Source organism: Coregonus lavaretus (assembly GCF_964263955.1).
Source record: "Coregonus lavaretus genome assembly, chromosome: 26".
NCBI lineage: Eukaryota > Metazoa > Chordata > Actinopteri > Salmoniformes > Salmonidae > Coregonus > Coregonus lavaretus.
Window position 1 is genome coordinate 30,637,401 of NC_140013.1, and position 14,156 is coordinate 30,651,556.

The following is a 14,156-nucleotide window of genomic DNA, read 5'->3' on the forward strand; positions in this document are numbered from 1 at the left end:
CAGTGGCAGCGATGCGTCCTATGAAGCCGGTGGTGGGTGGTCCAGAAGTCCTGGGGGGGGGAGACACAGACACAACAGGGCGGAATGAAACCAGGCAGCAGTACAGTTCAAGGGAAATCCAAAATACGTAGTAGCAAGGCAGAAGGCTGGTCAGAGTTACCGGGATTGAAGAGTAGTCAGGAGTCGTAATGGCAGAAGCAGGTCTGGATCTCCTGAGGCAGAAGAGTATCCAAAAAACAGGCAGGACCGGGGTCACAAAACCAGGGTGAGCCAGAAGCGCGAGCAAACAGGTTCCGGGTGTGAGCTTTGCAGACGATCTGACACCGGAGAGCTGAAAGACAGGGCCTTAAATACTGGGAGAGGTAGTGGGTAATGCAGCGCAGCTGGCAGAGTAATTAGAGCAGAGCAGAGCAGGGACAGGTGGAGCTAGTTAGGCTGAGTAGAGAGAGTGGTGAGCAGAGTGGAAGAAAATTAAGGTGGTAACCCGGTGGAGTGAGAGGCCCATGACACCCTCCATGTTTCACTCCTCTCTTCTCTCCCTCCTTCCCTCCCAAGCTCCAACGCCCCAGACCCCCATTGTGTAAAAAGGAACCCCTTCTCCCCTCTTCCAAGCTTTGGGGCTCCTTCGTTAACCTCTCCTCTCTCCTTATTTTCTCACCCTCTCCTCTCTCCCTCTCCTCTCCTCTCCTCTCCTCTCTCCTGTGCCTTCATCCCTCTTATCCTCCTCTCGCAGGTCCTTCCCCTCCTCCACAGAGGGAAAAGAAAGGGGGATGAGAGGAGGGCAGGGGCTCTCTGTGATGCTTCATTCTCCCCACCTCTCTTATCTTCACAAAGACCCTGTCCTCTCACGTGAATAAGCAGCTCCCCCAACCCTCCAAAAAACCTTCAAGTGTGTGTTGACCTCTGGCTGCATCTTGTAAACTTTGAACTTGCATCTGAAGGAACAGCTAAAGATCAAGGCTTTTAAAGACATTTTATGTACTGAATGTGGTCAACTTGTGAATACCCATCCACAGATAGATGCAATTGGCTAATGAACAGCAATTGGCCAATGAACAACACAGTATCATATCGTATCGGCGCAAAAGTATCGTGCTTATATCGTATCGTGAGGTCCCTGGCAATTCCCAGCGTTAATGGTTGGAGGGGAGGGGTATGTAAGATGAACAGCCATCCTGCAGGTAGAGGACCAGCATGGTTGGTGGGGGTGGGTGTAAGATTTGTATTTGTATTTATTATGGGGTCCAGCAAAATTAAGGCATTTATGAAAAATTAAAATTAAAATTACAATACATTCACAGATTTCACAACACACTGTGTGCCCTCAGGCTCCTACTCCACCACGAGCACATACAGTGGGGAAAAAAAGTATTTAGTCAGCCACCAATTGTGCAAGTTCTCCCACTTAAAAAGATGAGAGAGGCCTGTAATTTTCATCATAGGTACACGTCAACTATGACAGAAACATTGAGGGAAAAAAATCCAGAAAATCACATTGTAGGATTTTTAATGAATTTAATTTGCAAATTATGGTGGAAAATAAGTATTTGGTCACCTACAAACAAGCAAGATTTCCGGCTCTCACAGACCTGTAACTTCTTCTTTAAGAGGCTCCCCTGTCCTCCACTCGTTACCTGTATTAATGGCACCTGTTTGAACTTGTTATCAGTATAAAAGACACCTGTCCACAACCTCAAACAGTCACACTCCAAACTCCACTATGGCCAAGACCAAAGAGCTGTCAAAGGACACCAGAAACAAAATTGTAGACCTGCACCAGGCTGGGAAGACTGAATCTGCAATAGGTAAGCAGCTTGGTTTGAAGAAATCAACTGTGGGAGCAATTATTAGGAAATGGAAGACATACAAGACCACTGATAATGTCCCTCGATCTGGGGCTCCACGCAAGATCTCACCCCGCGGGGTCAAAATGATCACAAGAACGGTGAGCAAAAATCCCAGAACCACACGGGGGGACCTAGTGAATGACCTGCAGAGAGCTGGGACCAAAGTAACAAAGCCTACCATCAGTAACACACTACGCCGCCAGGGACTCAAATCCTGCAGTGCCAGACGTGTCCCCCTGCTTAAGCCAGTACATGTCCAGGCCCGTCTGAAGTTTGCTAGAGTGCATTTGGATGATCCAGAAGAGGATTGGGAGAATGTCATATGGTCAGATGAAACCAAAATATAACTTTTTGGTAAAAACTCAACTCGTCGTGTTTGGAGGACAAAGAATGCTGAGTTGTATCCAAAGAACACCATACCTACTGTGAAGCATGGGGGTGGAAACATCATGCTTTGGGGCTGTTTTTCTGCAAAGGGGCCAGGACGACTGATCCGTGTAAAGGAAAGAATGAATGGGGCCATGTATCGTGAGATTTTGAGTGAAAACCTCCTTCCATCAGCAAGGGCATTGAAGATGAAACGTGGCTGGGTCTTTCAGCATGACAATGATCCCAAACAGACCGCCCGGACAACGAAGGATTGGCTTCGTAAGAAGCATTTCAAGGTCCTGGAGTGGCCTAGCCAGTCTCCAGATCTCAACCCCATAGAAAGTATATGGAGGGAGTTGAAAGTCCGTGTTGCCCAGCGACAGCCCCAAAACATCACTGCTCTAGAGGAGATCTGCATGGAGGAATGGGCCAATATACCAGCAACAGTGTGTGAAAACCTTGTGAAGACTTACAGAAAACGTTTGACCTGTGTCATTGCCAACAAAGGGTATATAACAAAGTATTGAGAAACTTTTGTTATTGACCAAATACTTATTATCCACCATAATTTGCAAATAAATTCATAAAAAATCCTACAATGTGATTTTCTGGATTTTTTAAAATCATTTTGTCTGTCATAGTTGACGTGTACCTATGATGAAAATTACAGGCCTCTCTCGTCTTTTTAAGTGGGAGAACTTGCACAATTGGTGGCTGACTAAATACTTTTTTCCCTCACTGTATCTACAATACAAAATCCATGAGTGTGTGTGTGTGTATAGTGTGTATGTTATCGTGTGTGTGTATGCATGTGTCTGTGCCTATGTTTGTGTTGCTTCACAGTCCCCGCTGTTCCATAAGGTGTATTTGTATCTGTTTTTTAAATCTAATTTTACTGCTTGCATCAGTTACGTAGTAGTAGTAGTACTGTGCACCTCCCATAGTCTGTTCTGGACTTGGGGACTGTGAAGAGACCTCTGGTGGCATGTCTTGTGGGGTATGCATGGGTGGCCGAGCTGTGCGCCAGTAGTTCAAACAGACAGTTCGGTGCATTCAACATGTCAATACCTCTCACAAATACAAGTAGTGTGAAGTCAATCTCTCCTCCACTTTGAGCCAGGCGAGATTGACATGCATATTATTAATGTTAGCTCTCTGTGTACATCCAAGGGCCAGCCGTGCTGCCCTGTTCTGAGCCAATTGCAATTTTCCTAAGTCCCTCTTTGTGGCACCTGACCACATGACTGAACAGTAGTCCAGGTGCGACAAAACTAGGGCCTGTAGGACCTGCCTTGTTAATAGTGCTGTTAAGAAGGTAGAGCAGCCCTTTATTATGGACAGACTTCTCCCTATCTTAGTTACTGTTGTATCAATATGTTTTGACCATGACAGTTTACAATCCAGGGTTACTTCAAGCAGTTTAGTCACCTCAACTTGCTCAATTTCCACATTATTTATTACAAGATTTAGTTGAGGTTTAGGGTTTAGTGAATGATTTGTCCCAAATACAATGCTTTTAGTTTTTGAAATATTTAGGACTAACTTATTCCTTGCCACACACTCTGAAACTAACTGCAGCTCTTTGTTAAGTGTTGCAGTCATTTCAGTCGCTGTAGTAGCTGACGTGTATAGTGTTGAGTCATCCGCATACATAGACACACTGGCCTTACTCAAAGACAGTGGCATGTCATTAGTAAAGATTGAAAAAAGTAATGGGCCTAGACAGCTGCCCTGGGGAATTCCTGATTCTACCTGGATTTTCTTGGAGAGGCTTCCATTAAAGAACACCCTCTGTGTTCTGTTAGACAGGTAACTGTTTATCCACAATATAGGAGGGCTATAGAGCCATAACACATACATTTTTACAGCGGCAGACTATGATTGATAATGTCAAAATCCGCACTGAAGTCTAACAAAACAGCCCCCACAATCCTTTTATCATCAATTTCTCTCAGACAATCATCAGTCATTTGTGTAAGTGCTGTGCTTGTTGAATGTCCTTCCCTAGAAGCGTGCTGAAGGTCTGTTGTCAATTTGTTTACTGTAAAATAGCATTGTATCTGGTCAAACACAATTATTTCCAAAAGTTTACAAAGGGTTGGTAACAGGCTGATTGGTCGGCTATTTGAGCCAGTAAAGGGGGCTTTACTATTCTTAGGTAACGGAATAACTTTTGCTTCCCTCCAAGCCTGGGGACACACACTTTCTAGTAGGCTTAAATTGAAAATATGGCAAATAGGAGTGGCAATATCATCCGCTATTATCCTCATCCTTCTCCATCCAAGTTGTCAGACCCCGGTGGCTTGTCATTGTTGATAGACAACAATCATTTTTTCACCTCTTCCACACTCACTTTACGGAATTCAAAATTACAATACTTGTCTTTCATAATTTGGTCAGATAAACTTGGATGTGTAGTGTCAGAGTTTGTTGCTAGCACGTCATGCCTAAGTTTGATAATCTTGCCAATGAAAAAATCATTAAAGTAGTTGGCAACATCAGTCGGTTTTGTGATGAATGAGCCATCTGATTCAATGAATAAGATTACCCCCAGATGTGTATTTCCTACTACTGCATTTCTGCGAGCATCATAAATGTTTTCAGACCACCCTCAAGCCCCCCTGTCTCCCACCTCACCCCCACGATCGCACAATGTATCCTGGGACTGCACTGGTGGCAGGAAATAGGATCCCTTCTGGCTCAATGGCTCAAAAGTCAACAACACTAAAACACCATCTTGCTGTCCAAGAGGACCACTCATCACTGATGTGTCTGACTCCTGTAACCATGTGTGGAAGCAAATCTTACACATGGACCCCTGACCAAACTCATTCTGTCCACAGAGACATATTCCCATCCAGCCATGATTACCGAATGCATAATTGATTTGTAGGACTTATGAAAACCTTGCTCAGGAGACTCATGCGCTGTCCTGCTCCAGAGTACACACACTGCTCATCCATGTCCCTACCTGTTTGTGTGGTCCTCTGAGGATGTGGGCCCTGGCCCCCTCACACGCTGTCCTCATGGCCTCCAGAGAGGGAGTCCCCAGCAGGTCCGTGATCAGATCCAGCTACATCACAGAACACACACAGAAGAACATCATGCAGCATATGTTACTGTACTTGAGACACGCATGCACGAACGATCACACAGATACCCGCACACACACACACACACACTCACACACACGCTATGGCACATATGCAGTAAAGGCGAGGGAGTTGAGAGAGGCAGGCCAAGTTAAGGACTCCAGGGGGCTATACTGTGTATTGACTTATTGCTCCAGAATGCAATTTTGCAGTCCATTGTGAACATACAGTATCTGTGAACACGTCATTTTAGACATTAGCTATTTGTGTCCATATCAGAAGTGAAAAGGAGTGGTGTGTACTGAGACATAAGACTGCATTCCTCCCTCCCCAGCTAACTCAACAGGTCATCTCTGAAAGCGAGGTAAAGGAGACAGGACCGCAGCCCAAGGTCTGGAGAGACATGGATACTAAGGGGTCAAGGAAGCTCTGTCCTGTTTTCAAATACAGACTTTATCTCTGAAAGCTCTGACCAAGCTGAAAAAACACACCTCATTGAAGCCTACAGACTAACAAACACAACCAAGGATAGCCAATACAATTGTTTTCTTATAAAATAAGCCAGAAAATGCTGTGCACTGAATATTAGATCAGCAAGTATTCCATGTCAGATCTACATGTTCTCGGTGTTTACAGTATTGGTTACCTGCTGGATGGGGCTTTGGGCCTGGAACAGGATGCGTCGGCCCAGTAGCTCGGCGAAGATGCATCCTACAGACCAGATGTCGATGGCGTTGGAGTAATGGTGGCTGCCCATGAGGATCTCTGGTGCGCGGTAATACTGGGTCACCACCTCCTGAGTCATGTGACGAGACTCGTCCAGCTCCTCCACCCGTGCCAGCCCAAAGTCACAGATCTGGAGAGGGATGAAGGGGGAGAACATGTTCACATTAATACATCCATCAATACCAATACACAAATAGATTAGTCCTCCAAACCCAACCTAACCCAAGGTTTAGATGCATGCAGCTTCTTGCAAGATACACTATGTATTATGTGGTAGCTTACTGTGACTGGTCGGAGTCAATTGTTATATAACTGAATGAGAACATTGTCTGATACGTCTAAAGACAGAAAATAATGGAATGCTTGGATCGTTCATAAACGGACTAACGAGCTGCTCCAAAAATCTTTGTTGCCTCATATCTCACTTCCCCAAGGTCTTCAAGGGATGAGCAGCTATTTCAGAAATGCATGGTGCGTCACTAATTACATTTTCCAATGAAAACACTGACTGAAGTTGATCATCAACCTCTTCTACGGTGTCCCTACAGGGACACACTTCCACCTCGGTCTCCCCTCCCACCCTCACCCAGTCCAAAGAAAGGTTAGGACAGCACAGCTATGTGCTAAATAACAGACGATTTTTTAAATTTATTCTCTTTGCTATGTTAGCTAAATATAAATTCTGGACAAAATGACAGGAAGTGAAGGATTGAGGAGCCACATAGTGTTGCACCGCTACGGGCCTTGTCACATTACTGCAGACGATTACTCCCCATCAGCTTGTACACAACTGAATCGAAAGGGGATGTTCATCATTATCATTATGTTCATCATCAGAAATTAAATGAGGAGTGCCTCGCTCTAAAATAATGTCAGACTTGGAAGAGAAGGAACACAGCGATATCATGGGCAGACAGCACAGGCAAAACGTCAGTACAGAGACAAAGTGGAGTCGCAATTCAACGGCTCAGACACCAGAAGTACAGTGAGGGAAAAAAGTATTTGATCCCCTGCTGATTTTGTACGTTTGCCCACTGACAAAGACATGATCAGTCTATAATTTTAATGGTAGGTTTATTTGAACAGTGAGAGACAGAATAACAACAAAAACATCCAGAAAAACGCATGTCAAAAATATTATGAATTGATTTGCATTTTAATGAGGGAAATAAGTATTTGACCCCTCTGCAAAACATGACTTAGTACTTGGTGGCAAAACCCTTGTTGGCAATCACAGAGGTCAGACGTTTCCTGTAGTTGGCCACCAGGTTCGCACACATCTCAGGAGGGATTTTGTTCCACTCCTCTTTGCAGATCTTCTCCAAGTCATTAAGGTTTCGAGGCTGACATTTGGCAACTCGAACCTTCAGCTCCCTCCACAGATTTTCTATGGGATTAAGGTCTGGAGACTGGCTAGGCCCCTCCAGGACCTTCATGTGCCTGTTCTTGAGCCACTCCTTTGTTGCCTTGGCCGTGTGTTTTGGGTCATTGTCATGCTGGAATACCCATCCACGACCCATTTTCAATGCCCTGGCTGAGGGAAGGAGGTTCTCACCCAAGATTTGACGGTACATGGCCCCGTCCATCGTCCCTTTGATGCGGTGAAGTTGTCCTGTCCCCTTAGCAGAAAAACACCCCCAAAGCATAGTGTTTCCACCTCCATGTTTGACGTGAGGATGGTGTTCTTGGGGTCATAGGCAGCATTCCTCCTCCTCCTCCAAACACGGTGAGTTGAGTTGATGCCAAAGAGCTCGATTTTGGTCTCATCTGACCACAACACTTTCACCCAGTTCTCCTCTGAATCATTCAGATGTTCATTGGCAAACTTCAGATGGCCCTGTATTTGTGCTTTCTTGAGCAGGGGGACTTTGCGGGCACTGCAGGATTTCAGTACTTCACGGCGTAGTGTGTTACCAATTGTTTTCTTGGTGACTATGGTCCCAGCTGCCTTGAGATCATTGACAAGATCCTCCCGTGTAGTTCTGGGCTGATTCCTCACCGTTCTCATGATCATTGCAACTCCACGAGGTGAGATCTTGCATGGAGCCCCAGGCCGAGGGAGATTGACAGTTTCTTTTTATTTCTTCCATTTGCGAATAATTGCACCAACTGTTGTCACCTTCTCACCAAGCTGCTTGGCGATGGTCTTGTAGCCCATTCCAGCCTTGTGTAGGTCTACAATCTTGTCCCTGACATCCTTGGAGAGCTCTTTGGTCTTGGCCATGGTGGAGAGTTTGGAATCTGATTGATTGATTGCTTCTGTGGACAGGTGTATTTTATACAGGTATCAAACTGAGATTAGGAGCACTCCCTTTAAGAGTGTGCTCCTAATCTCAGCTCGTTACCTGAATAAAAGTCACCTGGGAGCCAGAAAACTTTCTGATTGAGAGGGGGTCAAATACTTATTTCCCTCATTAAAATGCAAATCAATTTATAACATTTTTGAAATGCGTTTTTTCTGGATTTTTTGTTGTTGTTATTCTGTCTCTCACTGTTCAAATAAACCTACCATTAAAATTATAGACTGATCATTTCTTTGTCAGTGGGCAAACGTACAAAATCAGCAGGGGATCAAATACTTTTTTCCCTCCCTGTATGTGGCAGGTTCTACAGACAATCATGGATTACAAAGGGAAAACCACCCACGTTGCGGACACCGGTGTCTTGCTCCCAGACAAGCTAAACACCTTCTTCGCCCGTTTTGAGAATAACACAGTGCCACCGACGCGGCCCGCTCCCAAGGACTGTGGGCTCTCCTTCTCCGTGGCCGACGTGAGTCAGTCATTTAAGCGTGTTAACCCTCGCAAGGCTGCCGGCCCAGACGGCATCCCTAGCCGCGTCCTCAGAGCATGTGCAGACCAGCTGGCTGGAGTGTTTACGGACATATTCAATCTCTCCCTATCCCAGTCTGCTGTCCCCACTTGCTTCAAGATGTCCACCATTGTTCCTGTACCCAAGAAAGCAAAGGTAACTTGTCACGATCGCTGAAGGAAGTGGACCAATGCGCAGCGCGATAAGTGAACATACTTTATTTATTTCACCACACGAAACAAAACAACAAAACGATAACGTGAAGTCCTTGGTTACCTACACAAACCAACACGGAACAAGATCCCACAATACACTACTGCCAAACGGCTGCCTAAGTATGGTTCCCAATCAGAGACAACAAGCAACAGCTGATTCACGTTGCCTCTGATTGAGAACCACCCCGGCCAACATAGATACACATGAACTAGAACTTAAACACAGAACACAAACACATAGAAACTACACACCCTGGCTCAACATAACAGAGTCCCAGAGCCAGGGCGTGACAGTACCCCCCCCCAAAGGCGCGGACTGCGACCGCGCCAAACATAAACCGAACAGGGGAGGGCCGGGTGGGCATTCCTCCTCGGAGGCGGTTCCGGCTCCGGGCTTGACCACCACCCTCCAACAATCCCCCCATAGCGCCCCTGGTCCGGTCTGGCCCCGCAGGCTGGAGCTGGACTGGACATCGGTGGAGCGGATTGCTTAGGCTCCGATGTGGAGCAGCTGACCGGTACCTGACCAGGCACCGGTGACCCAGGCACGGGCTGTGCCAGACTGACGACGCGCACCACAGGCTTAGTGCGGGGAGCAGGAACGGGCCGGACCGGGCTGACAACGCGCACCACAGGCTTGGTGCGGGGAGCAGGGACGGGCCGAACCGGGCTGACGAAGCGCACCACAGGCTTGGTGCGGGGAGCAGGAACGGGCCGGACCAGACTGACGACGCGCACCCCTGGCTTGGTGCGGGGAGCTGGAACGGGCCGGACCGGGCTGACGATGCGCACCACATGCTTGGTGCGGGGAGCAGGAATGGGCCGGACCGGGCTGGCGACGCCCACCATTGGCTTGGTGCGGGGAGCAGGAACAGGCCGGGCCGGGCTGGCGACGCGCAACACAGGCTTGGTGCGAGGGACAGGAACAGGCCGGACTGCACTGGGAACACACACCACTGGCCTTACACAGGGATCAGGAACGGGCCGGACCGGACTGGCAACACACCTCAGTACCTCTCGCCGTGCCTCTACACTTTCCTTCCCTCTTCTCACCAATGGCTCCCGTAACCCGCTGCTCCTCTCTCCGGCGCGCCTCCACCGTCTCCTCCCACGGACGGCGATCCATCCCGGCCTGGATTTCCTCCCAAGTCCAGGACCCCTGCCCGTCCAATATCTGCTCCCACGTCCAGGCTGTCTGCTCCTGGGCACGCTGCTTGGTCCTGTATTGGTGGGATCTTCTGTCACGATCGCTGAAGGAAGTGGACCAATGCGCAGCGCGATAAGTGAACATACTTTATTTATTTCACCACACGAAACAAAACAACAAAACGATAACGTGAAGTCCTTGGTTACCTACACAAACCAACACGGAACAAGATCCCACAATACACTACTGCCAAACGGCTGCCTAAGTATGGTTCCCAATCAGAGACAACAAGCAACAGCTGATTCACGTTGCCTCTGATTGAGAACCACCCCGGCCAACATAGATACACATGAACTAGAACTTAAACACAGAACACAAACACATAGAAACTACACACCCTGGCTCAACATAACAGAGTCCCAGAGCCAGGGCGTGACATAACTGAACTAAATGACTATCGCCCTGTAGCACTCACTTCTGTCATCATGAAGTGCTTTGAGAGGCTAGTTAAGGATCATATCACCTCTACCTTACCTGACACCCTAGACCCACTTCAATTTACTTACCGCCCCAATAGATCCACAGATGATGCAATCGCCATCACACTGCACACTGCCCTATCCCATCTGGACAAGAGGAATATCTACGTCAGAATGCTGTTCATTGACTATAGCTCAGCCTTCAACACCATAGTACCCTCCAAGCTCATCATTAAGTACAACAGTAGTAGGCCCTGGCGGAGTGGTGCCAGGAAAATAACCTCTCCCTCAACGTCAACAAAACGAAGGAGCTGATCGTGGACTTCAGGAAACAGCAGCGGGAGCATGCCCCTATCCACATAGATGGGACCGTAGTAGAGAAGGTGGTAAGCTTCAAGTTCCTCGGCATACACATCACTGACGATCTGAAATGGTCCACCCACACAGACAGTGTGGTGAAGAAGGCGCAAGAGCGCCTCTTCAACCTCAGGAGGCTGAAGAAAGTCGGCTTGGCCCCTAAGACCCTCAGAAACCTTTACAGATGCACAATTGAGATCATCCTGTCGGGCTGTATCACCACCTGGTACGGCAACTGTACCGCCCGCAACCGCAGGGCTCTCCTGAGGGTGGTACGGTCTGCCCAATGCATCACCGGGGGCATACTGCCTGCACTCCAGGACACCTACAGCACCCTATGTCATAGGAAGGACATCCTATGTCATCAAGGATATCAACCACCCGAGCCACGGCCTGCTATCATCCAAAAGGCAAGGTCAGTACAGGTGCATCAAAGCAGGGACCGAGAGACTGAAAAACAGCTTCTATCTCAAGGCCATCAGACTGTTAAATAGCCATCACTTGCCGGCTCCCACCTGGCTACTCAACCCTGCACCTTAGAGGCTGCTGCCCTATATACATAGACATGGAATCACTGGCCACTTTAATAGTGGAACACTAGTCACTTTAATAATGTTTACATACTGCTTTACTCATCTCATATGTATATACTGTATTCTATTCTACTGTATTTTAGTCAATGCCACTCCGACATGGCTCGTCCTAATCCTTATATATTTATTTATTCCATTATTTTACTTTTAGATTTGTGTATCGTTGTGAATTGTTAGATACTACTGCACTGTTGGAGCTAGGAACACAAGCATTTCGCTACACCCGCAATAACATCTGCTAAATGTGTATGTGACCAATAACATTTGATTTGATTTGATCACAAAGGCAGACAGGGAGCATCACAGAGGCAGGCAGGGAGCATCACAGAGGCAGGCAGGATGGGTTGGTCTGAAAATAGCCCAGAATGTGTGGGGGAGGGTTTCCCGTTTGGGAACTGAGAATTAGGAGCTAAATGTAGTAAATGTCTGCTAGAGACAATCATTTCTCCAGAGTCAGCCATAGAACACATTGAATCACTCTGTCCTCCACCCACTCCCTCCTCCCTTTCTTTCTCCCCTCTCTCCCACCCATGGACTAACACCCCTCCAGTGTCTGTGGGGGGAGGAGGGAGAGCTAAGGGTAGCATAAACCCAGGCAGGGCCTCCATTACCAGGCCCCAGGATTAAGATTTATATGTCAGGAGCCCAGCATCATGTACTGTAGAAATCCCACTGGGGCGTCAGACCCCCGGTAACACAGGCTGCAGAGACTCATGGCGCCAGACAGCCAGTGAGGGCAGGAGTCAGGAGTGTGTGTGTGTGTATTTCAGATACTGTACTTCCACAGAGCAGACTCCAACCCCGACTTGACCTCATAAATATAACACTGTACATCTCAGTAGAGTAATACATGTTTCATCACAGGAGGATGGATATGTTAGATGGTAGAGGACAGTATACCAACCTTAAGCACACAGTTACTGTTGACCAGGAGGTTGCCAGGTTTGATGTCTCGATGTAGGATGCCAGCTGAGTGCAGGTACTTCAGTCCTACAGACAAAACACATGCCAGGAAGGATTCAGTTTAATGGTTTTCAAACAGTTTCTTGTGCGAAGGTTCCACCCCGTTTTTTATCAATGACGATTCAAACTGATATTTGTGTGAAAATCACGTTTTAATGTTTGTAATGTGATCTGAGTGTGTGTGTGCGTGCCGGAGAGGTCTTACCTCGGAGGATCTGATAGAGAAATACTTTGACGTGGTCTGAGCTGAGGGGCTGAGGTGACACGATGATCTTATGGAGGTCACTCTGCATCAGTTCTGTCACCACATAGCTGGACAAGGAGTGGTGAAGGAAAACAACACCACAAAGACTACACAGATATTCTGCAGAGAAGAGCTAGGTAGTGGAGAGAGGAGGGGAGGGGTAAATGGAAGAAAGTGGGAATGGGCCGAGGAAAGACTATCTACAGCAGGGGTGTCAAACGTCCGGCCCGCGGGCCGGATCAGGCCCGCAAACGGGTTTAATCCGGCCCGCGAGATGATTTCGAAAAAAAATAAAATAAATATATATATATATATATATATATATATATATATATATATATATTTTTTATTTTTTTGTGTGTAAAGTATAAAAATGCGCTGCAATTTTTCAATAAAATAAACTGCTGTTCCAATTGCGTCCACTGGATGGCGCAATAGCAATTGTGTTAAGCAAGCAAACTGTTTATACCGGGGCAGAGCAAGTAGGTCAAGCACGTGCAGCCAATGAGCTACTTTGTTTTGCCCGCGATATTTATTACGGCTTCTACTTTTAACATTATGTGCTTTGGCACCCTCATTGCCCCAATATGTCTCTGTCAAAAAAGAGAAAAGTGGACGCAGAGTGCAGAGTGTTCCAAGAAAAATTGTCATCCTATTTATTCACGGAATTGAATGGGAAAGCTGTATGTTTGGTGTGTTCAGAGCATGTTGCAGTGCTGAAATAATATAACCTTCGTCGCCACTATGTGAGTCTTCATGCCGACAAATATGACAACTTTCAAGGACAGCGGAGATGAGAGAAGGTGAATGAACTGTTGGCGGGTCTGAAGAAACAGCAGTCTGTGTTTACTCACAGCCGAGACATCAGTGACGCTGCAGTGAAAGCTAGCTACCTCATTGCTAATGAAATCGCAGTGGCTTCAAAACCATTTAGTGAGGGTGAATTTGTAAAAACATGCATAATGAAGGCAGCGGAGATTGTGTGCCCTGAAAAGCGGCAGGCTTTTGCAAATATCAGCCTGACAAGAAACACAGTTGCAGACAGGATTTCCGATCTTTCAGTTGAAGGAAAAAGTAAAGTCATTTATTGCGTTTTCGGTTGCAATTGATGAAAGCACGGACATTACAGATGTTGCACAACTGGCCATTTTCATCTGCGGAGTTGATGACACATTGACCGTCACCGAGGAGTTTGTCGAGTTGGTGCCGATGACAGATACAACGACAGCAGCTGATATTTTTACCGCACTCGTCGGCGCGCTGGACAGGGTCGGAGTGGACTGGTCCCGCGCTGTCAGCCTGGCTACAGATGG

General features: G+C 47.1%; 1 protein-coding gene across 1 annotated transcript in view; it reads right to left on the reverse strand.

The window, feature by feature from the left end:
* Positions 1 to 14,156, reverse strand: part of LOC311101647 (serine/threonine-protein kinase NLK2-like) — a 93,920-nt gene that overhangs the window by 27,678 nt on the left and 52,086 nt on the right. The window contains exons 4-7 of the mRNA XM_084142786.1: positions 12,805 to 12,911; positions 12,541 to 12,626; positions 5,955 to 6,164; positions 5,188 to 5,289 (exon numbers count right to left, since the gene is read on the reverse strand). Coding sequence (XP_083998912.1) covers positions 5,188 to 5,289; positions 5,955 to 6,164; positions 12,541 to 12,626; positions 12,805 to 12,911 — 505 coding nt within the window. The remainder of the gene's footprint in view (positions 1 to 5,187; positions 5,290 to 5,954; positions 6,165 to 12,540; positions 12,627 to 12,804; positions 12,912 to 14,156) is intronic.